Genomic DNA, 24,816 nt, shown 5'->3' with positions numbered 1-24,816 from the left:
CAGATCAATGACATCGAGATGTTGGATGGCTGCACGTACCATCGCTCACACTGTCAACTGTCCATCGGTGGACCTTATGCCTTTTGTAATTATGACGACCGGTCTGGCCTAGTGGGTAGTGACCCTGCCTGCGAAGCCGATGGTCCTGGGTTCGAATCCCAGTAAGGGCATTTATTTGTGTGATGAACACTAATATTTGTTCCTGAGTCATGGGTGTTTTCTATGTATATAAGTATGTATTTATCTATATAAGTATGTATATCGTCGCCTAGCACCCATAGTACAAGCTTTGCTTAGTTTGGGGCTAGGTTGATCTGTGTAAGATGTCCCCAATATTTATTTATATTTATTTATTTATTTAATACGGTCCACCGATGTACAGTCACCTGCAATAGTATATTACTCTTCGAAGGCCGCAAAAATATGTGACACGCTCTTATGGCTCTACAAATAAGATCGTGTCAGATATTTTTGAGGCCTTTCCCAGCAAACATTTTTGGTCGATATTCCGAAAAAGGCACCTATTTTAGGTCGCACAATTTAGGAGACCAAAATGAGGCACGTCGAATCGACGTCGTGGGCACGTGCCGGCGACATAAATGGGGAAAAAACGCACGTGCCGGCGACGTATTTATTGACGGTAAATTAGTGATTACAACCATTAGGTCAACACTAGGTCATGTTTCCGACGTGGATTCGACGTCGCCACGACGTGCCGCGTAGTGAAAATGTACTAATTTGGTATTCTTTACCACCTTTAGACGTGATGGCGACATATTTTTATCCATATAATTACTCTGCGAGGCAATATTTAGATGAGACGCGATGAAGAGAAAAAGAGACACAAACATTTTACGCTTATATATTCTTTTCACTCAGAAACAAAATGTCTAACAAGAAAACAACTTTAAGTTGTGCAATGATAATGGCGGCCACTAAGTCATGTAAAATAATTTAGGCCGATTACGCTGATGAAGAACGATGAAATCTAGTGCACAGAAATTTTTTTCGTGCAGTATGTTAGGTTTACATACAAAACTATCGATGGGCTTTTGAAATATTTAAGTTTTCAACATTTTATAAAATCAAAATGCATATATTTGCTTGTAATTGAGTGTTGTAATTGAATATTTGTGTGTGTGAGTGTTTTGACTTGATCAAAAATATTGTTTTATTTTGAATATTAGCACAATGAAGTACCGTGCGATGGCACCATTCAAGATATAACAACTTAAGTTATGCAATTTCATATTTAGCATCTCGTTATAATGAAAGAAAATGGCGGCACAACCTTATGGTATTGATAGTACTTTACAAGTGATTTTAACTATATGGTCGCAATTTGGTATCTATTTTAAGTAACATTTACCTAAAATTAGTAGCTAAATCGACATAAAATCGACGACCTAAAGGTCTCCGTATAAGAAATAATTACGTCGCAAATACACCTAAAATGTCTTATTAGTACATTTGACCTATTGGTCAGACTTTGCAGTTAATTTTACCTAATATTTCGACATATTTTAAACCATTAAGTCCCTGACTTCATGGTCCCCGTATAAGAAATAATTACGTCGCATATACACCTAAAATGCCTTATTAGTACATTTGACCTATTGGTCAGGGTTCGAAGTTAATATTACCTAATATTTCGACAGATTTTCAACCATAAAGTCCCTGACTTCATGGTCTCCGTATAAGAAATAATTACGTCGCATATACACCTAAAAGGCCTTATTAGTATATTTGACCTATTGGTCAGGGTACGAAGTTAATTTTACCTAGTAATAGGACTTATTTTCAACCATTAAGTCCGTGACTTCATAGTCCCCGTATAAGTAATAATTACGTCGCAAATACACCTAAAATACCTTATTAGTAGATTTGACCTATTGGTCAGGGTTTAAGGTTAATTTTACTTAATATTTTGCCTTATTTTCAACCCCTAAGTCCCTGACTTCATGGTGTATTTATGAAGTGAAATTTACGTTTTATTATCCCTATATTTTGACTTGGAAGTAAAAGTGTACAATACGTAAAATAATTGGTGACTTAGGACGTCATTTTCACTTAAATTGGAAAAATCTCCTTCGAGCCTAGGAAAAAATACTTAAAATGTTTGCTGGGTTGTTGTGTAACATATTATTGCAAGTGACTGTACCTACACCTACAGCTATAGGGGTGGTAGTTTGTACTTGATTTCGCATATTTTATCGACCGCGACCTTCTTTAGCGCGTTATCTTTAGCAGACATTGAATTTAAAATAGCAGAAATATTTCGCGTAATCATAAGATTCATAAGCGTAACGCGCAACGTAACGCGTAACAGTGGGGTGGGTCAGTTAGTGGAAATAGCATAGATCCATCTACACGCCCATGGCATGGGCGACTAAATGTGGGGTCGTCCAAAAAGCATGTGATCATATTTGGCCTATTTTTGATCCCCCACCCCTTTCGGTTTTGGCGGTGAGCCCTCTACTGCTATGCTTCATTCAGTTAATTATTATATATTTAATTAATGCATTCACTGCCAGGGGGCGTGACCTAGGAACAAACTTCTATTAACCAAACTAGTGTTTTTTATTTTGCATGTTTTTTACCAATATCCGTTCCAAGTACTCCATGTTCCAATCGTTCCAATACGTACTTAGAACACTGAGAGTTATGCCTGTCTCACTTTTGCAACGCTCCCACCCGCCTTACGAGCGAAATAGCTACATTCTCTCAAACACGAACGCTCAATCCGGACCAAAGTGCACAAGTATTGACGTTTCGCCGCGAACGTATTCTATGCGTATCGATATCTATATACTTGTACCAAAATGGCGTCTCGGTAAGTATTTACTAGGAAAAAAGCACAACTAATACCTGTTACAAATACTATACCTGAATACTTTAGTGTTTTGATATTTTACGAAGATTTCAAGTATTGTCTTGAGGTTTTTGTTTTTAACTTTTTAGTGATGTGGATGCAGACAGAAGGCTTCGTAAAACAAGCGTTGCCTGGAATTACTTTACTCTTGTGGACGATGAGAAGCGAATCGCAGCTTGTAATACTTGCGACTCTCATATGTCGTTTCGATCTTCTATTTCCAATCTGATGAAACATTTGAAAAGGAAACATGGGGACATTGAAACCGCGGAGGCAAAGTTTGAGGATGTCAAAGATTCGGACTCTGAAGGAGATGAGGCGAAAGTGTAAGTTTTGTATTGTTTACATTTTTTATAACCTCAAAATATATTGACAATCAAACAACACAGCACAGGTTATGTGAACATAACCTGTACTGTGTTGTTTGATTGTAGACTGTAGTCAACTGTAAAAATATGGGTGTAGCCAACTTATGGTAACATTCCATTTCTAACCGCAGCTGCACTCCTAGTACTGAACGCGTCGCTGTTATTGCCAATTTCCATAGTAAAATGAACAGTAATGTAGCTGTCGTTGGAAATAGACTGTCACCTTTATTCAAAAATATGTCCCATAGTTCTTAATTCGCGGACATAAGAGCTACGGGACATATTTTTGAGATGATTTGTGCACATATACTTGGTCAAGCAGATCTTGTCAGTAGAAAAAGGCGGCAAATTTGAAAAATGTAGGGGCGAAGGGATATCGTCTCATAGAAAATTTGAATTTCGCGCCTTTTTCTACTGACAAGATTTGCTTGACCATCTATACATATATATGTTTGTGATATGCCTCCAATGGTGCCTGTTCATCGCGTCTCTGACAACCGAGCAAATGTTGGTTGAGGATAGGGCCCCTTTTACTTGATCGCTCCATCTGGTTGGTCACCTATATCTTACTTACCAGTCTGGTGCGATGACCCAAAATGAGACTTGGCTTCAGTGTTGCCAACTCGGATTTTGAAAAAATACTAAACTAATGTCTAGATTATGCCAAAATAATGCCAAAGCTTTTAGAAAATTAATGCTAAAAAAAATGCCACTTGAAATTAGACACTTAAAACAAATACATTTTTCAAATTTACCGCCTTTTTCTACCAACAAGATCTGCTTGACCAACTTTATATAGTCCGTCGACGTCCATCGGTCCAGAAAAGTCAAAATTCATATGAATATATGAACCACATAAGGCGATGGTGCATATTGTTGCTGCCAAGTTGGTGCTAACTTGGCTTAGACTAAATTATGCTTAAAAATATGCCAGATGCTAAATGGTAAATTTTGATGCCAAAGCAAGTGAAAATATGCTAGATCTGGCATCATTTATGCCAAGTTGGCAACACTGCTTGGCCTCCAACACAAGACGACGCCATTCTACTTGTCACCTATATCTACCACACTAAAATATATCCTTAGCACCACTTGCACCATTCCACTCACCCGGGTTAACCAGTTTAACCTGGAGTTATTTATTATTTAATCGTATGGCATGCATGATTAGGCAATCAGAGAACAGCTTTGAGGTTGTTAAGCCAGGCAACTACGTCGGGTGTCAGGGCATCCAGATCCTCAGCTGGGCCAGGATAGGAGTGAAGAGGGCAGCGCCGTAATATGTGCTCAGTGGTTTGTTCTTCTTCGCCGCACTCGCAGAGGGGAGATTCCTTCCAGCCCCACTTATGTTGGAAATAATTACAGCGGCCGTGACCTGTTCTCAACCTATTTAGACGGCACCAGATCTTACGAGGTAGGTGAAACCCTTTTGGTTTTATCGTCGGGTCTGAAAGATAGGGTGTGTCTTTTCCAGCCGTAGCAGTAGACCAGTCAGCCTTCCACCTATCCGAGATGTTGAAATTGCTTAGGCCTGGCGCCATAGCACAGGGTGGGTTTCGAGAGACCAACCGTTGTGGAGGAGGGTGGCAGAACTCTTGATGTACTGGTAGCGTTGGGTTTTTCAAAATCTTCTCCACTTCTCTCTTCAAAGCATGAGCGCGACGGAGATGAGGCGGCGCTACGTGACTTAGTACTGGCAGCCAGTGGGCCGGAGTAGATTTAATAGTACCAGAGATGCATCGCATGGTCTCGTTCAGCTTGACGTCCACTTTGTTGATATGTGCACTACCTAGCCATACAGGTGCGCAGTACTCGGCCGCAGAGTACACAAGCGCGATACCCGAAGTGCGTAAGCAATCCGCCGAAGCTCCCCAGCTGGTGCCACAGAGTTTATGGAGGAGATTATTTCTCGTTGCTACCTTTTGCGAGAGCTTGGTTAGATGTTGCTTATAGGTAAGGGACCTATCCAGCGTAACACCGAGATAAGTTGGGCAGGGATTGTACTTGAGTGCTTCTTTATTCAGGTATACAGTTGGATGATAGCTGGCCATCTGGTTGTATAGATGAAAACAGGAGACTTCAGTCTTACTTTGGCTGGGTATAAGTCGCCACGCGCTAAAGTATGCTGTCAGAGCTTCTAAGTCCGATGACAGTGTTTGGGCACCAGATTCAAAATCTTTGCTCTGTGAGATAAGTGCGATGTCATCGGCATATATAAACTTTGTAGCTTCTGTATGCGGAAGATCTGAGATATACAAGTTGAACAACATTGGCGCTAACACCGAACCTTGAGGAAGGCCATTGTTCAACTTGCGTTTCCTGCTCTTCTTGTTTCCCAAGAAAACTTCGAAGGTCCTTTCAGTCAGCATGTTGGAGATGAGGTCTACTAATTCTCTGCTTGGGATTGCTGACATTAACTTATAAACCAAGCCGTGCCTCCAGACTGTGTCGTAGGCCGCTGTGAGGTCGATAAAAACCGCGGTCGATTTAAGGCGTTTTTGAAATCCGGCTTCTACAAAGTTAGTGAGAGCTAACACCTGATCGACACAGTTCCTGCCCTTCCTGAAACCGGCTTGCTCGGGCGGTGTGACCGCTTCTATATAAGGTTCAATGCGGCCTAGAAGGAGACGTTCTAGCAGCTTGTGAGAACAGCTGAGGAGAGCAATAGGCCTAAAGCTTTCGACAAGGTTTTCAGGCTTTCCTGGTTTGGGCACAGCTATTACTTTTGCTAACTTAAACTCTTTCGGTAAGTTATTGTTTGACAGGATGTTAGAGAACAAGGTTGTTAGCCAGCTGACTGCGATGGGCCCCATATGCTTGATGAACTCATTAAAGATGTTATCCGGGCCAGCGGCTTTATTGTTTTTGAGCTGTTTAATAGCGGTGACAACTTCCTCCACACTGAATGGTCTGGCAAGCTCGTGGTTTCTTGGGGAGTTTTCCTTGAGAGCTGTCAGTTCTTTCTTAATTTTCTTTGTGAAGGTTTTGTCACTTTTGGCTCTAGTTAGTTCAACCAGTCTAATGGCTATGGCATCTGGGTTAACGCTTGGGCAATCTCTGTTTTGGCTGTTTTTTCCAGTTAGGCTGTTGATGGTCCTCCAAGCTTTTCTACTGGACCGTTTGAAGTCCATTTGCCCAACTGCGGTTTCCCACTTTGCTCTTCGGCTCTCGTCGAGGGAAGCGAGGAGTTCGGCGCCAGTATGAGGGTTTCCCGTTTCTTGGTATTGTTTATATAGATCCTCGCTTTTCAGACTCCATCCAGGTATGTACTCCTTTCTGTAACCCCTTGGTATAGATGCCTTTGCAGCCTTGATTATCAGCTTACAAAAGTTTCCATAGTTGGAGGCTACAGGGTCCAAGTTAGCTGAAGACACATTAAGATCCAACTGCTCCTCGTAGCTCACCCAGTCCGCTCGGGCAAAGTTCCATCGCGGTAGGGGCATAGAATTATGAAGGGGAATTTTAAGGCCAATTTCCAAAAATACGGGTCTGTGTTGACTGTTCGGAAAATTGGACAGTACCGAACGGCTACAAGGAAGTGGATGATCCAAGGGGTCTTTGGATACAAATACCAGGTCAGGGTTATAGTCCTTTCTCCATCTGGCAGAATGGAAGGTTCCCTTGTCTTTAGCATCGAATACCAAGTGTAAGTTGTTCATATCCACCCATTGAGCAAGCAGCTCACCGTTTGCGTCCACCTCTGAGTATCTCCAGTTCGTATGGTGACTATTGTAATCCCCGACGTACACACTCGGGTGCGGCTGGACAGGGAGCAGTTCGGAAGGCCATGGGATACTTGGGGGCTTGTAGACATTGGTCACAGAGATGTCCTCAACTTGCACGACGATGTAATATAAAGAATCTTTGGCGCTGAAGATGGCCACACGAATGTTTGAGATGTCTGACCTGGCAAGAGTGGCTATGCCGTATTTAGGATGGTGGATGGCTTTAATTAGAGTGTAGCCCGGTAGTCTTACCCTCTTCTCAAAGTCCGCTTCATCCCTCGTGTGAGTTTCCTGAACATTAACAATATCAACTCTATAGTCCCTTAATACCTTCGTCAGATAGTCACTCTTAGCTAAACTTATTCCTTCTATGTTCAGTTGCAGGATGCGTACCGAGGGGCCGACATCCCTTGTTCTAAGACTCCTAGGAGTACACTTTTTGAGTGAGCTTGTATCTGTAGAATCGTTGACATTCGTGATCGCCATACTGTATCTCTCTGATTGCTGGGTTGCCTTTGGAAGGCGTTACTCATTTAGCACCACCCAGGGGACACGTGCAGGGTTGTGGAAGGTTATTCCTGCGGACGCGAGTAACAATTGTCACCTGGAGTTATCATGGTTACTTACTTACTTCGCTGGCTCAGCTAGATCTTGGCCTCCGACACTAGATTGCGCCATTCGTTCCTTTCCTGTGCGATCTGACGCCATTCAGCTGCTTGCATGCCACACACTGTGCCTTGAAAACCTTGAAAAGATTTGTTGAAAGACCTGACTGTCAGGTCTTTCAACAAATCTTTTCAAGGTTTTTTCACAAGTTATCATGGTTACCAGTACAATTTGACTGGGTTGATGGTTTAACCGGTTAACCCTGGGTTAGTGGGATGGTGCAAGTGGCCCTTACTTATTCCAAATTTCTAACCCACCAAGAAGCAAATTTTACCCACCATTATTTTTTAGCAACCCCGATGCGGCAAGCGACAAGCTCCAATGCGGTCCCATCCAGGAGCACTTCGAGATCACAAATGCCGAGAAAAAAATAGCCACATGCTCCGTGTGCCAAGTGCCGCTGTCCTATAAGAGCTCCGTGACAGTTCTGCTGAAGCATCTACGGAGGAAGCATAATATTGATGTCGGAGATGTGGAGCTTTCTGATGACGAGGACAAGAAGTAAGTTTTTGTACTATAAAGAGTCTGTATCTTTAGGTATTTAAAAAGGAGTAAACAAAATCTACCCTCAAATGTCTTCTTAAGCCAGTTGAGGGTAGATGAAAACATTATATGATCAAATAACATAGAGGTACAATAATATAGAGAGGACATGGAGCAGGGGCCAAATGACCGAACGAGATGCACTTATGGAAATTTCAGTAGGAGTAGCAGAGAAAGTGGTATTAGTGCTTGTCCTTAACACAGTCTCACTTTTTGTTTGTTCCCCACCAAAAATTTTGTATGGTTTATGGTGGGCAACAAATAACCCGACCGAATTACGTAGATTGTTTTTGGTATATTGTCAGGAATGTTAAAATGTGTTTTTAATATTGTCGCTTTGCGTATGTTTTGTCCCTCATGGAGGCACGCGTATACCATTTCTATAGGATGCTACTTCTTTGTCAAATAATGTAGTTTAAAGTCAGGTTGTTCACTCCCGAAAATGTACCGCCAACCGCTGATATACAGGGTGAACTTGATTTTTTTTTTGACACAGACCAGACTCTCCGCCACCAAATCTGCGCTCTGTCATCTGGCCGTATTTCCGCATCACGGACCCGGCGTGCAAGGCGGCGCGTTGTCTGGTCTGTCGGAAACTCCTGTCGTACAACACCGGCACTTCTAACTTGAGGAAACATCTGATGAGGAAGCATCCATTGATAAATCTACCCGGACCCGGTGAAGAGGTGAGATACATAATTTTAAGCTTAATCTATCTTTTGTTTTTTTTTTTAATCTTCGTATTTTAAAGGGAACCTTTATCAAACGGGACATGTCGGCTCCGTTGGGCCTCTACATTACCTACATCACATTACATTATCTAGTTTCAATAAATGTTATACTAGATAGTTATCAAAAAAATGGTACACTAATTTTGCTTAATCTATCTAATACCTTTAAACGAGCCTTCTTGTTTATTTATTTAATACAGTGCAAGCTTACTACACCAAATCACTTCCACACTAGAAAAATATATACTTACTATATTATTGATAAATCTACTGGTATTTCCTAGAATCCTCACAACACAGGCTTGACCTAGTGTAAGGGCTAATGCTAACCAAATTGTAATATTTTAAGTGAAACTGTTTTGTTTTAGCCTATGTGTCATCTACTCATCTATGCCTGGTAACGATTTTTTTTTTGTATTTTAGAGAAAAACCATAATTCTATCATCCGGGGACCAACTGTATGAGTATGAAGTGGAAGCGGGCGAGGGTGAAAACAAAGGGGATGAAAATGATGACAACGATCAGGTGAGTTTCACCCCTGCACATCTATTAGCTCCTGCTTGCATATAAAAAATGAAAGTTTTTTTTAAATAGGCATGTTAATCGATATTAAACTTTCATGAGACATATTTTAAATTGTTTATACGACAACGGTTTCACTCACTTGAATTTTTGAACATGTCGCCAATAGCGACTAAAAATTCAAGTGAGTGAAACCGTTGTCGTATTTCGTATAAACAATTTAGGCATGTTAATTTTAATCATGATTCATGATATTATAATTATTTAAATTATTTAAAACGGGTTACTCACGTATTATTCGACTTAACAATACTTTTAAAATGTTTTTATATTTATATAAAAAAATACCCTTCCATAGAAAATGGACCAGCTAAAAAGTATGAAACATCCAAATTTTTTTTTCGCGATTTCGGTGTTCGTCCCATAGTAAAAGTTGCTCAGTATAATACCAAAACCTCCCTGGCAACGGGAATGCACTTATTTTTTGGCCACCCTGTAAGTATATTGTATGTCGATTCACTTCTTGGAAATGATCAAAATGCTGGAACCATGGGATTCGCGAGCTCTTACTATTCATGTTCTCATTATTTAAGTAGGTACCTTTTTTTTGACATCTTGAGCATCCGTTATGATTATTTCAGAGTGAACCAGTAGCCATCGACGAAGTATTTCTAGACGAGTTCAACGGAAGCATTAATCGTATACAATCCGACAAAAAGTACAAATCAAAGAAGAGGAAACATAAAGATAAAAAACCAATCATTCTAGAACATTCCGACAGTGACGACGATGTGATATTAAAAAAGCCTAAAGAAGATAGTATAGATATATTCGGGAAATACATAGCTTCGTTGCTAAAGGAATTACCGAAGCAGACTTCGAATCGTTTGCAGAAAGAGTTTGTGAAGCAGATAATGAATGCTCAGCTTGAGTCTCAGAACGGATACTCAGTTGAGCAACAGAGTCAATACTCGATTACTATAGCGGACGCGGGGGCGTCTGTGCCTGAAGATGTGAGGTTTGAGGTTATTACTACCAAACCTGAGGCTAATAAAATAAATGATTAAAATATGCGTTTCTTTTCTTCACCACATATCACAAAGTGATAGTCTATCTAAGCCAGCGGACGGCAACCAGCGGCCCGCGAACCTCTCACTTGCGGCCCGCGAGCCCTCCCTGGCTATTTTGTATGTAATATTGACAATGCCTGATAAAGTCATAAATATTAACAAAGTGCGGCACGCGTCCACTTCTTTAACTGTTATGTGGCCCTGTGCTGCTAAAAGGTTGCCGACCGCTGATCTAAGTTATAGACGGTCAAGCAAATCTTGTCCGTAGAATAACTTTTAAGAAAAAAAAAACCGACTTCTATGGGGCCCGGTGAAAGATTATGGTAGATGGTGCACTATGTAGAAAAGGAGGTAAAACGGAGGTAAAACGAGTACTTTCTAGTAGCATTTCGTTTCCGTAAGGGTCGTAGTTCTAGCCTAACCTAGCCCACTTCTCTGATAGCAGTTCGGTTCTGTGAGGATCGCAGTTCGAACCTAATCAAACCCACTTTTCTAGTAGCATTTCGTTTCTGAAAGACTCGCAGTTCTAACCAAACCTAACCCACTTTTGTTCGGTTCTGTGAGGATCGCAGTTCAAACCTAACCTAACCCACTTAACGGCGCATGCGGTGCGGTGTACGGGAGTTTGAGCGGGAGGGGTTTGACATCATCATACCCACATTTTATGGTAGGTAATCATAGTGATTTATTTAGTTTAGGTATCATAGTGGTTTTCCGGGTCAAGGTCCGGGTCTCTGAGTCAGAGTCCGGGTCCGAGTCCCGGTCCGAGTCCGGGTCCGAGTCCGGGTCCGAGTCCGGATCCGAGTCCGGGTCCGAGTCCGAGTCCGAGTCCGGGTCCGAACCGGATCCGGGTATGAGTCCGGGTCCCAGTCCAAGTCAAAACCGAAATTCGAAATCACCAAACATGTACTATGCGTCGTTGAAGAGTTCTGTTCTGATCATCATCAGCAGTTCCACTTCATCAAATGCGACAGTTTTTAATGTAAATGCTTGATTTTATGATGAAAATACAAAAAATTCTATACGTATGCCTTTAAGATTTGAGGAGTTATCATAATAATCATAATCATAATCATTTTATTGGTAATAAATAAATTACATGTCAATCATATACAATTGTAAATTTAGTTATTTACTAGTTTAAGACTAGGAATTAACTCTTATTGCTAAAGAATAATTCTTTATGATCATAGAACGCCTGCTCTATAAGCCATTTCTTAAGTTTAGTTTTAAATGTTGCTAAACTATGTGTAGCGATAATTTCACCCGGGAGGTGGTTATAGATCTTGCGACCCATGACGTGTGTGAGTTTTCCTGACTTTGCGAGTCGGTGTGACACGCAAGGTAACTTTCCAGCGCGCGCGCTGCGTGTCTCATACCTGCGCGGGGCTACGTTACAGTTAGGCGTTGCGTCTATTTCTTCCCATGTAGCTACTGCCATATGAAAAATAGAGAGAGATGGTATCGTTAAAATGCCAAGTGACTTAAAGTGTGGCTTGGCAGTTTCGGTTTGAGGGATTCGCACTATAGCTCTTACTGCCCGTTTTTGTAGGCGAAAGACCCTCTCCCAATCAGCGGCTCCCGCCCACAGGTCGACTCCATACTGAAGGTGCGAATGTATGGACGCAAAATAACACGTTCGAACCATTTCCGTCGGAAGTAGTCTCGCCAGTCGTTTAAGCGCAAAACATGCCGTAGCTAGTTTACTGCATACTCTGTCTATGTGACAGCTCCATGTTAGATTGCTATTCAACTCGAACCCAAGAAACGTGGTATTCATGACTTGGTCGATGAGCTTACCGTTAGCCAATACTGACAGCGGTCTCGTTTGACGGCTAGAGAGGTCGAAGTGGATGAACTGAGTTTTTTTGGTGTTCAAGATAAGTCCGTTAGCCATAAACCACTTTGACACTGATGCGGCGGTTAAATTTAATTTGTGTTCAAGCTCATCATAGGTCGAGGCGTCCACCACCACAGCCACATCATCAGCGTACATGAAGGTTTGTCCGGTATCGATGGCGTTCGGAAGGTCGTTTAGCAGTAGCGTAAAGAGGATATTGGATACGGACGAACCCTGTGCTACGCCCATACTCGTGGTGACTGCGTCTGATCGCACTTGACCACTCCCAGCGACTACAACTTGCGAACGGTTGCGTAATAGGTCAGCCATTATTGCAAGTGCAGAGCCCTCAAAGCCGTAGTGCTGCAACTTGTTGATCAGGACTTCATGATCTGCGACGTCGAATGCTTTCGACAAGTCGCAACACAGTACAGCGACCTGGCTCTTGCGCTCGCGTGCCTCCATTATTTGCCGAACCACAGCTCGCGTTAATGTGGTAGTCGAACGCCCTTTCCGATATGCGAATTGCTTATCAGACAGAGCTTCAGTGGATTTTAAAAAGTCTGTTAACCTCGTGCTTAGACCGTGTTCAAAGATTTTTGCCATTACGGGAATGATCGCGACAGGTCTGTAGCCGTCGAGGTCGTCCCTCCTTCCCTTACCCTTGTAAAGCGGAGAGATGCGGCTTTCCTTTAGTGGGTCGGGAAAAACGCCTTCGTGGAGGCATCTATTGTAGATGACGGTAAGTATTGGAGTCAGTTCAGCTGCAGCGGAGTTGATCAGCGTCACAGAGAGGTCATAAATATCCCGTGTTGGTTTTTTAGCTAAACTACAGGTTATAATGCGGTATACTTCGTCCGGTGTAAATGGTTTCAGTCTAATGCATCGATCCGAGGGTGGGCGGGCGGCCTCTCTCTTCCTTATGGATTATCTCGATTCCTTATGGATCCCAACATCAGAACTCGAGCTTGACAGAAATGTGGCTTAAAAACTAAACTTGCTTAAACAAACATAACGAAGAGGACAAATCGCCAAACGTGAACTATGCGTCGTTGAAGAGTTCCGTTCTGATCATCATCAGCAGTTCCACTTCATCAAATGCGACAGTTTTTAATGAAAATGCTTGATTTTCTGATGAAAATACAAAAATCTCTATACGCATGCCTTTAAAATTTGAGGAGTTCCCTCGATTTCTCATGGATCCCATCATCAGAACTCGAGCTTGACAGAAATGTGGCTTAAAAACTAAACTTGCTTAACAAACATAACGAAGAGGACAAATCGCCAAACGTGAACTATGCGTCGTTGAAGAGTTCCGTTCTGATCATCATCAGCAGTTCCACTTCATCAAATGCGACAGTTTTTAATGAAAATGCTTGATTTTCTGATGTAAATACAAAAATCTCTATACGCGTGCCTTTAAGATTTGAAGAGTTCCCTCGATTCCTCATGGATCCCATCATCAGAACTCGAGCTTGACAAAAATGTGGCTTAAAAACTTAACTTGCTTAACAAACATAACGAACTGGACAAATCGCCAAACGTGAACTATGCGTCGTTGAAGAGTTCCGTTCTGATCATCATCAGCAGTTCCACTTCATCATATGTCACTTTTTTGGATGTATATGCTTGATTTGTTGATAAAAACCCAAAAATCACTATATGTATGCCTTTAAGATTTGAGGAGTTCCCTCGATTCCTCATGAATCCCATCATCAGAACTGGGTTTTGACAAAAACGGGACCAATCTGTATGCATAAACATTCAATCAAAAAAAGAATTTTCAAAATCGGTCCAGTAATGACGGAGATATGGAGTAACAAACATAAAAAATAAAAAAAATAAAAATAAAAAAAACATACAACCGAATTGATAACCTCCTCCTTTGGGATTTGGAAGTCGGTTAAAAAGGCGCGAAATTCAAATTTTCTGAGACGATATCCCTTCGCCTACATTTTTCAAATTTGCCGCCTTTTTCTACTGACAAGATCTGCTTGACCAAATATAACTGTTAAAGAATTTGACAGAACAAAGTGTCTAAATTAGAGATGCAACGGATAGTTGTTTGGCCGGATATTCGGCCTGACCATCGGCCTAATATCCGGCAGCCGAATATTCGGCCAGCGGAACTATACCTACATTTCGGATTTTCAGGTGCGCATTCTGATGGTTTGGCTTGTTTCCTAGTAAACGTTCGCGCGGACTCATTTCTAGGTTCGAAATGAGTGCTCGTGCAAGTCAGTGGAATGTTAAAATTGTTTTAAAATAATAAACAAGTACGATTAATTATAACCGTGTCTGATTCCTATATCCAATTTGTTTACTCCGAAATCAAGCAATGTTACCATCCGGTATCCAGCCGGATAGTAACCGGATATCCGGTGCATCTCTATTCTAAATCTCTTGGTCTAACTCTATTGACTACGAGTATACCAACGCAGCAGAACCAGCGGTCTAATTGTTTAGGAAGAAATGAGACAAATAGACATAAAATCAATGTTTTTATTACAAAAGATTACACTTAGATTTTAAAAACATTTAGAAATGCTCATGTCAGATTGTCTGTATTTGTTTATACTCTATATACTTAATCTGAATATTGCGCGTCTTTTATCACTTGCAAAAGATCTATTTTCGCTTGTATTCGCGAATACTCCGGTATTTTATTAAACTCTTTGACCAACGACAAGAAAAACATTCTGTCTTCTTCTTCTTCCGCCATATTTCTTTCCCGCTCCTGGGTTTTTTCTTTTTTATTTAAGGCAGAATCCCCAGACTCTAGAGGGTCAATATTTCTTCTTTTTTTTAACCGAACAACTGAAAGAGGGTCGTCTTCATCGTTATGTGTTTCGTTTTTAAAGTCGGCAACGTTAAAAACGGTATTGCCAGATACCGTTTCTGCTAAGAATAGCAGGTTGTCATAGTGCGCGTAGTGAATTTTTTTCTTATCATCGCAGCCCTTGGTTTTTGCTTTATGCACTTTAACGAAGCAGTCGCGTACATTTCTCCATTTTTTCCGAAGATGCACACCTGTAGGAAAAATAATTATTAATAACATGTTATGTTGTTTTTCTTTGATTTTTATTTGACGGGCGCATGTTTATCTAAAATATGAAAAATACTTCAGATATTTTTTTTTATATCCTCAACAAAAACATTAAAAAATATGGTATAAAATGTCTTTGTCCAGGTATGCTAATTTAAGTAGAAATGTAATAATTACAGTGGGTAGGCAATCAAACTAATCTAATCATCTGTGGGTCGCGAGCAAATACTGAAAGGGCCCGGAAACTACGAGGACATCTGAGCGTTACCAATAATATTTCGTGCCCTCTTTTTAAGACGGCCAAGAGGTGGGTCCCGAATTTGGCAGTTTTTGTTAGGTGGGTCGTAGCCCAGTCAACTTTGGGAACCACTGACTTTAGGGGCCCACAGATTACCAGTTCGCCGAACGATAGAGTCGGACCAAGAAAAGTCTGCAGCCGATTTGATAGCCCACGCAGTGCGACTGTCATTTATACGTCATAATTTCATAGAAGTTTGACGTTTAAAATAACACTTGCACTGCGTGGGCTATCAAATCCGCTGCAGACTATTCTTGGTCCGACTCTATCAGCGTATCAGTCAGTTGTTCGGAATTGTCACCTTTTGCGTTTAACTGACAGGCTGATATCGTCTGAATCTGTGAGCCCCTTTATCCTGTGCCATATCATACCTAGTTGTTTCCTCTCCGCTCTCGACATATCGTGGTCCCCTCCATACATGTCTACCAGCTCATTCCACGCCTGCAGCCTCAACTCCCTATCGTTGTACTCCACACATTTCGTGTTCCAAATTGCCGGCCGATTCTGCACCTCCATGATGAAACCTTCTGTGTCAAAATCCATTTCGCCGAATGTATTAAAGTTCTTGCGCTTGGATTTTAATTTAGAGGTCATGTAAAACTTATGTTAGTTACAAATAGAAAAATGTTGACACGCCATTTAACTAACGTTATGGTAACGTTACACATATACGTTATCAACGCGTTATGCTACAGACGTCACAGACTGGCTAACTAATAGAAAATGAAATATGTTTACGACTTTATCACTAGAAAAACAAATAGAGCAATTAAATTAATTAACGTCAACGGTAACGTTACGTTATTACGCACTAGTAACTGTTATCGTCCGCCTTTCCGCCACGTCCGACGGTATCACTCGCGTCCGCGACCGGTAACGTTCCAATTTTGAGAGTACTCACAGACACTTAAGGCTTGCTGGCTGAGTAGGAGCAATGAATTCAGTCCATCGATCAAATGCAGCAATGTATCGCAAATGACTGCGATTATCGGTGATGCGTTTGTAGCGCAGTAGCGGGCGAAGGTCACGCACTGCAAGCATCAGTTATGTACTTCTCTAGAATAGTTTTGGGATATAGTTATGATCACTGTCCGTTTTTTACCACGAAAAACGGTTTTTCTCTAAAATAGTTGCAGGATATATTTTTGTTCGCTGCCCGGATGACGGAGCGCAGATCCGTAGTCGGCGGCGGGCAGCGGGGGTACTAAATAAAACGACTAAAACAGAGTGCGAGCGAGAGCAGCGGGCGGCCGCGCGATTCACCGCAATAGCCGGGCGTAACCGCAAGCTATATACAGGGTGAAATACGCACGGGATATAATCGGATTAGCCAGTCGAAGTATTTTACAAATGGCGCCAGCATAGATTTTATAAATAAATAATTAAAATGCGTTTATTTTCAGACAACAAGGCCTATCATATTGTTAGTACTTAGGTAGGTCCTTAAAATAACAAATAAAACTAAACTTAAAATTATTAATACTGAACTAATGTAGGTACTAAAACTAAAATGAGTTGGTATTACTTAATGTTTTTTACCCTATTGATGGGTCAAGATCGCAAGGCCCTCAATTAGCACGATGGGAAAACGAAATTAAACTTCTATTTCTATTTCTCACAGTGGGACCACCAAATTGAAAGAGGTCTCTGCCTAACCCTCCGGGAAATAGGCGTGATTATATGTATGTGTATGGGACCACTCTGGACAAGGGTGGCAAGAGACAGGAAATACTGGAAGGCGTTGGAGGAGGCCTTTGCCGTCAGGCAGACTGAACTTCATATAAACATTCAAAACTAAAATTACTACTAAAAACCGGGCAAGTGCGAGTCGGACTCGCGCACGAAGAGTTCCGTACCATAATGCAAAAAAAAAAACGGTCACCCATCCAAGTACTGACCACGCCCGACGCCCGACGTTGCTTATCTTTGGTCAAAAATCACGTTTGTTGTATGGGAGCCCCATTTAAATCTTAATTTTATTCTTTTTTTAGTATTTGTTGTTATAGCGGCAACAGAAATACATCATCTGTGAAAATTTCAACTGTCTAGCTATCACGGTTCGTGAGATACAGCCTGGTGACAGACAGACGGACGGACGGACGGACAGCGAAGTCTTGGTAATAGGGTCCCGTTTTACCCTTTGGGTACGGAACCCTAAAAACAACAACCATGTTCAGAATAAATGAAAACAAATACTTAATTTACCTTTTTGGCCTTTTTTTTGTTCACGGAGTGGATTAAGCGATAACCTCTCGCGCACGCCAATTAGGGTTTCTGCTCGAGAATTCTCGAGGCGAGAAATCTCGAGAAATTTGTCCTTTGTCGAGACGGGAAATAAAAACTCAATGCCTCGAGAACTCGAGAAATAAATATCTTGTTATAGGTAAGTAAAAACACAGGCATATAACACGTGATGTGTCTATAGTGTATTTCTTTAGGTAGTCAATATAAAAGTAAAGAAGGTTTTTTTTGACATTTTCAGGTACTTAAATCATTTATTAGAGAACCAACCAAATAGAAAACTGCCCCGATCCGTCCTCTATCGTTCTGGCTTCAACCGATTTTCATATGTTGAAATTAAAAAAAAATAAAAATCTAAATTGGGTACTATTGATAAATCAAATCTATATATACATTCCTATGCAAAATAGCACAATTTTAGCAGCTTCATTGTTACATTGACTAAGTATTAATATTACGTAGTAAAAGTGTAAGTTCGTCACATCGATTAAAATTATATTCTTGCCTAATAAAATACCATATTGTGGTCTGTTTACATTTTGTTAAATTTTTAAAGATATACAATTATACACTATAGAATGTCACCGTTGGCGCGTGGGAATGCTGTACCTATAGTTTTTTTTGTCGAATTTTTGATTATTTAGTGCAATTTATGGTAACAAAAAATGTATCATTTGTACATAATGAATTTATACATATTGAAGCAACGAAATAAAGCACTAAATTTAAAATAACAGTGTTTTTTGAAACTTTCAAAATTTCTCGAGGTACTCGAGAAACTCGAGAAATCCTGGTCGAGAATTCCCGTGCCTCGAGAAATAAAAAAGGTCGAGAAACCAGAAACCCTAACGCCAATGGTAAAAACTAAAAATTATTTTGCAATCCTCCAGCCTGTTTATTAAGTTTATACTTTTTATGTATCGACATTCGAGATATTAACTCAATTTTTTTTCTTTACACAGACGAATCAGACGCGCAAGATGACGTGTGGAGTTTCTTCGAGCGCGCGGGTGGCGAGGCGCGCTGCGCGGTATGCCGCGCCATGGTACCCATCTCCGCGCTGCGCAGTCACTTGAGGAATAATCACCCTAAGCTAGTGGATATTGTGGTGAGTTTTGAATAACCATCCCAGGACGTGTAGAGTGTATGGCAAGGCGGTGTGCCGCGCTATGGTATCATCATCATCATCATCATCGTCTCAGCCATAAGACGTCCACTGCTGAACATAGGCCTCCCCTTGGACTTCCAAACGTGCCGGTGGGAAGCGACCCGCATGCGCTATGGTATACCCCATTTCAAATGCCATGGGCCCATGGCCCGATTCCACTTGAGGCCTTCATTATGCATAAACAATACCAGTAGTGACAACAAAAGATACCTACCCTCCGCGCAGCGCAGCCATTAAAACACCCAATTAGCAAAAATATGTCCTAAAAAAGGCAGAACCAACCATCACCCTAAGCTCGTCGACATTGTGGTAAGTTGGTAGCACTTTATCTAAGTAATGTAAGTATGTCATAAAAAGGTACTTCGTAGATCCTAATCCTCAGGCGAAAAGTCCACGTGAAATCTTTTTAGCCCCCATGCAAATTTCACCCTGATTACTGACTAGACAAGTGCACCACGCCGTATTTAAGGCACTTATAGAGTTTCCGACCGTGTAGTAAATGTCCCCATTTCTGAGCTGCGCAGCAGTGTTGGTCGAAACGTTAATGCAATTGAATATTCTTGATGCAATTTGTACTGGTTAATGGTCAATTGCAATCAACGTTCGGCCAATACTGCTGCGCAGTCATCTGAGGAGCAATGAGCAATCACCCTTAAGCTCGTCGACATAGTTGTAATTTGATAGCTCTTATTTATGTTATGCCATATCGGAATGATGTCTGTTCGTCATAAAAAACGTCATAAACCCAACTGCCTAGGTCGTCTTTCTCAACCAAAAAACTCAAGGAAAAATGTTTTTGTCCCGATGCACATTTCACCCTGTTTGTTTACTAACGGGATCTGTGATTTTGTCGTATCAAATTGAAAATATGTATTGATACTATTGATATATGATTTTTTGACCGGCGTCCTGCACGTAGTACAGTCACCTGCAATAATGTATTATATTACACAACGAAGGCCGCAAAAATATCTGGCACGATCTTATTTGGAGAGCCATAAAGAGCGTGTCACTTATTTTTGCGGCTTTCGAAGAGTAACATATTATTGCAGGTGACTGTACCTAGGGGCTATTCATAAATTACGTCATTTCAAATTAGGCGGGGGTCTGGACATCGGATGATGGTAGCAAGTGGTAGCATGATGTAGGAGGAAACGGGGTCATTCGAAGCATGATTTTAGGGGGGGGTCAAAAATCGATGACGTAATTTATGGACAGCCCCCAGTGTACAATAGTGTACATAGGTCCCAATTCCCCCAATTACCTTTCGACTTTTTATCAACTTAATTTAGTTTTTACCAGAGTTAAATTTAAGCTACCAAATTTTGATACCCGGCCATCAGGAGGCTATAATTATTTCAAACAGACTTAAAAAGCTGGTTTTCCCAAAAAACGTTTTATTAAAGTTTTTCTCACATTTTGTTTGTTTTACAGGAATCAGAGGAGGAGACAGCAACGAACAACGTCCAAGAAGACGTTTACACCGAAGTTGTATATCTTGAGCACGATGAGAGCCCTAAAAGAGCCCCAAAACCCGTCGAAAAACCAAGAAAACCGAAGCAATACGTAGAAAAAAGCACCAAAAAACGAAGAATAAGCTCTTCTTCCGACGAAGAGCCTTTAAAATACAAGAAAAAAAGAAACGACGATGAAATAGAACAATTTGGAAAATACATAACATGCTTACTGAAAAAAATACCTCAAGATACAAGCATGGAGTTACAGATGGAAATTGTGAATTTAATAATGAAGAAGCAGTTGGAGCAAAGGAGAAACGAAACGCCAGTTTTGGCGGCAAAGGAAAGCAAGATGGCCGTCGCGACTGCCGATGGCGGGTGTCAGTGTGAGATTAAAATACGTGATGATAAGAGTATGAGCAATGGATATTCATATAGTATTGAGAAAATTGTTAATGATGAAACGGTGGTGCAGAGTAACATATAAAAACTATAATATTAATATATACTTACCTCGTTTTTTTCTAGCATTAGAAAAAAGGTAAACAATCTTGATGTGTCTTTTAATTGAAAAACACATTTTTAAAATAAGTTACGGTAAATATGTAACAATTATGAATCTAATACGATCATTTATATTCTTCCTTTCATAAGTAATAGTTATTGGTTTTTAAAAAGCGTTTTTCAATTAAAAGACGTGTCAAGATCGCTTACCTTTTTGCAAGTTCTTTCTAATGCTAAAAATACGAACTATAGGTACATATTTATGTACCTACTTCATACAAAGTATTAATGAGCCAAGTTTTTTTTACATATCTTTGTATGTATTTATTTTTATTAGAATTAAATGTTCTGCCAAAAAACTTTTTTCTACTCATCTTTTTAACCTAATTAGGGTTTTTTTTTATTCTGATGATCGCTGGATGAATTAGCTAGAGAAAAAAAACTAAACAAACAAAAAAGCATTCAATTCTAACCCCCATAAAACTTTACGGGCCTGAAATCAGAACTAATTAGTTAAATTATGTTTTATCCCTTTCTGAAAAATACATAAGTCAGAATGACAGATAAGGACAAACGATTATTAGCTAATTGAGGTTTGTAGCGAGTTTCAGCCATTGACATATATCTAAGGACTGGCCTTACGGGGAATAATACCGTACACGGCAAGAAGTTGATAACTCGAGATATTCTGCTGATGAAATTTGAACTTTAAATAAAACTACATAAGGTTAAAATTTCTTCAATTTTTTTTTCGACAGTAATCAACTTCTTCACAGCTAGTACAGCGGTGTGACACCGCTACAACGCGATTGGTTGACGAGTTCGCATCACGCGCGCTATTGGTCGCAACTGGTTGCGTTAGACTGCCCGATTGGTTGGAATTCGTCCGGGTCACCGCTGAACTATGTAGTACCATTTTTAGTGCCCGTAAGGCCCGTCCTTAGATATCATCTCATCTTAGCAATAAGATTTATAATCAGTCAGTAAACAGTCGAATAGGGACTAGAATCGGTTGAGGGGAAAAAAGTGGAACGAAATAACGAAACTAATGTAATTCTAATGCGAATTTAATTGCTTAAAGAAAGTTTTATGCTCGACTTGGCGGGGGCACTGCCGTGCCCCCAGATATACCAGTATTAATTCAATAATCCCAGAATCCCTAAAAACAGTACCGGCATTTCGGATTCTCAGAATTCAATATGTAATGGTCCCTGTACACACTGGGCCAGCCAGTTAGACCAAGATAACTCTGCAACGATTTTGACAGCACATCGGTAGAGGTTTTTACTTCAATAGTATTGAGGATCCGTCCCATGCCCTGTCCATTCCGCAAACTGTGCGTCTTTAATAACTTTCAAAATATCTATTTTCGCTTGTATCCGCAAATGGTCCGGAATTTTACGAAACTCCTTGACCAAAGACAAGCAAAACAATTGGTCTTCGTCTTCCGTATTGCTATCGCTTTCTCTCTCCTGAGTTCTCTCTCTCTTATTAGACGACGAATCACCGTCCGAGAAAGGATCAACCTGTATTTCAATTTTTTTCTTTTTAAATACCCGATGGACAACGGACAGTGGGTCGTCATCATCGTTATGTATAACTTCGTTTTTAATCTCGGCAACGTTAATAACGTTATTTGAGTCTTTGCTAGACGCGATGTCGGCTAAGAACATGAGGTGGTCGTAGAACGCGTATTGTGTTACTTTTTTCTTGTCGCTGCCAGGCTTGGTTCTCGCTTTGTGGGTTTTGACGAAGCAATCGCGTATGTTTCTCCATTTTTTCTGAAGATGCACGCCTGTAAGAAAATAAACTTGTTTAGCAACGCTAACGTAACGGCTCCTCTACACGATGGGCCAACGCCGGTCACTCCAAGGGACGCAGCCATGTGGTAGAATGAGATAGCAATATCACTTGCTCCCTCTAACGCATAAATGCTTCCCTTGGATTGGCCGGTGTTGGCCCATCGTGTAGAGGAGCCATAATGCGACAATGGGCTGAATTAGGGGGACAGCTAAGGGGTTCCAGAGGTTCTTCATAAAAGCACAGAATAAGTAATACAAAGGTACAAAAGGTTCACTCTCTAACAAAACGTGTCTGTTACGACAGATATGACCGCAAGGTGGCGCAAGCGCGAGCCGGCGTCCGTCCCTAGCGGTGCGCGGCAACTACTATGGCGATTCATCATCATCTCAGCCATAAGACGTTCACTGCTGAACATAGGCCTCCCCCTTATGGCCCATAGACTAGGGGAATCCTCTAGACGGAGTTTAGAACAATTATTTCATGAAACCGATGCTGCCAAAAATGCAGGGGTGCGGGGGACGAGGTGAGCGAGGTCCCGTGCCGTGATTGGTCCGTTCAAAGACACGGACGTCACACAAAGACGCTTTCGACTCGAAAATGAAGAAAAACTACCGTATATTTGTGGCAGAGGGGGTAGAGCTGCTATGCTCAGTCTGGAGGATGTCTTGTCTGTGCTATGGCTAGACACCAAAATTGGTGTGGGCCGCATGTTTACTTGTAGTGAGGCGACGAAATCGCGGAGTGAGCTACGCCTTTGATTGTTGGTTAACCAATAAATGTTATAACCACCCGAAAATTTACAAATTGTATACTTTTATTTAAATACCTAAAAATACAGATTACAGACTATAGTATTCAAATCTGTGGCTCTAGTGAAAAAGGGTACAAGTCGAGCACCTTAGGCGTAAAAGGGCATAAGTGTTACTTGGAACTGCGCTGTACTGTACCCTGATTCACTAGCGCCACAGAAATAACGTATTGTTTACTTACATACTCGTTTCCTCTCCTCCCTCGTCAGGGCCTCATCTCCAGCGTACTGGTCAACCAACTCGTTCCAAGCTTGCAACTTCAGCTCCCTATCCACGTAGTCAGGGCATTTGGAGTTCCAAATCGTAGGCCGGTTCCTTATCTCGTTTATAAACTTTTCTGTGTCGAAATCCATCGCTTTTAACAACAGCATGCCCTAATTAAGTCCATAAGTCCTGTCTTACGATTTCAAGGCTTTTTGAAGTGTTACAAAACGTTACAAATTAGTTAGCGACACAATTTGTTAACGTTACGAAAATACGTTAATCTATCAGCAGTCAACATATTTTTGAGCACTGTCCAGGTGGATATTTTTGACATAATTAAACAGGTAATTGTATTATGAATGACATTAATCATTTCGACTTGCGAGGAATAACGTTACTTAACGATACAAAGTTACGTTATTGTTATCAACGCGGTATGTATATAAAGGTATTGCCATAAGGTCGGTATTCGTCTGAATTCCTCATTTGGTTTCACTCTGGTATTTAACAAATCTCTTGATGTATCTTTGAGGCCGTTATCAACCGTTATTTTATTAAATAACATTAATTATTAGTTCTCCCGGTAATTCAAATCGCGAAAATTCTTGAAAATGTATCAAACATTATCATTTTCTTGCAAATGTACGTCCAAGTTATTTCGCCCGGCGTTTCAATGTTATTTCAACCGTCTTCATTGGGGATACGCCGTACCTTACGCCTTTACTTTAAGGTTTACATTTATTTAAAGTTGTTTACAACGTTACAGCGGGTGAACAGTTGAACACACAACATAATAGTTAAACAGCTATAAAATTTCTAGTTTTATAAAGAATTTTGACCATTTTCCTCGTATTATTCTGACTAAGTCTGCCTACACACACCCGGAGACCGAGACGGGTAGCCGTTCACTAACGCGACGTTGCGAGCTCCGGGCCGCGGTTGGCCCGCA

At 40.9% G+C, this 24,816-nt stretch overlaps 5 protein-coding genes across 5 annotated transcripts in view; 2 read left to right on the top strand and 3 right to left on the bottom strand.

Moving 5' to 3' along the window:
- The window catches only part of LOC134676409 (uncharacterized), a 135,892-nt gene extending 114,839 nt beyond the window's left edge, over positions 1–21,053 (top strand). The window contains exons 3-4 of the mRNA XM_063534798.1: positions 18,885–19,030; positions 20,525–21,053. Coding sequence (XP_063390868.1) covers positions 18,885–19,030; positions 20,525–21,034 — 656 coding nt within the window. The 3' untranslated portion in view covers positions 21,035–21,053. The remainder of the gene's footprint in view (positions 1–18,884; positions 19,031–20,524) is intronic.
- The window catches only part of LOC134676373 (uncharacterized), a 250,632-nt gene that overhangs the window by 90,622 nt on the left and 135,194 nt on the right, over positions 1–24,816 (bottom strand). The gene's annotated exons all lie outside the window — the stretch shown is intronic.
- LOC134676403 (uncharacterized) lies at positions 2,802–10,498 on the top strand. Its single transcript, XM_063534790.1, has 6 exons — positions 2,802–2,833; positions 2,962–3,198; positions 7,923–8,132; positions 8,671–8,860; positions 9,329–9,430; positions 10,069–10,498. The coding sequence occupies exons 1-6, from the start codon at positions 2,823–2,825 to the stop codon at positions 10,492–10,494; spliced, it is 1,176 nt and encodes a 391-aa protein (XP_063390860.1). The 5' UTR covers positions 2,802–2,822; the 3' UTR covers positions 10,495–10,498.
- On the bottom strand, positions 14,826–16,562 carry LOC134676424 (uncharacterized). The gene is made up of 2 exons (XM_063534815.1): positions 16,053–16,562; positions 14,826–15,367 (listed from the first exon to the last, which is right to left on the bottom strand). The coding sequence occupies exons 1-2, from the start codon at positions 16,273–16,275 to the stop codon at positions 14,925–14,927; spliced, it is 666 nt and encodes a 221-aa protein (XP_063390885.1). The 5' UTR covers positions 16,276–16,562; the 3' UTR covers positions 14,826–14,924.
- Positions 22,211–24,759, bottom strand: LOC134676533 (uncharacterized). Its single transcript, XM_063534920.1, has 2 exons — positions 23,845–24,759; positions 22,211–22,846 (listed from the first exon to the last, which is right to left on the bottom strand). Exons 1-2 carry the CDS (start codon positions 24,032–24,034, stop codon positions 22,341–22,343), a joined length of 696 nt encoding a protein of 231 aa, XP_063390990.1. The 5' UTR covers positions 24,035–24,759; the 3' UTR covers positions 22,211–22,340.

Source organism: Cydia fagiglandana, chromosome 24 (assembly GCF_963556715.1).
Source record: "Cydia fagiglandana chromosome 24, ilCydFagi1.1, whole genome shotgun sequence".
Lineage (NCBI taxonomy): Eukaryota > Metazoa > Arthropoda > Insecta > Lepidoptera > Tortricidae > Cydia > Cydia fagiglandana.
This window is presented reverse-complemented; position numbering and strand designations above follow the sequence as displayed.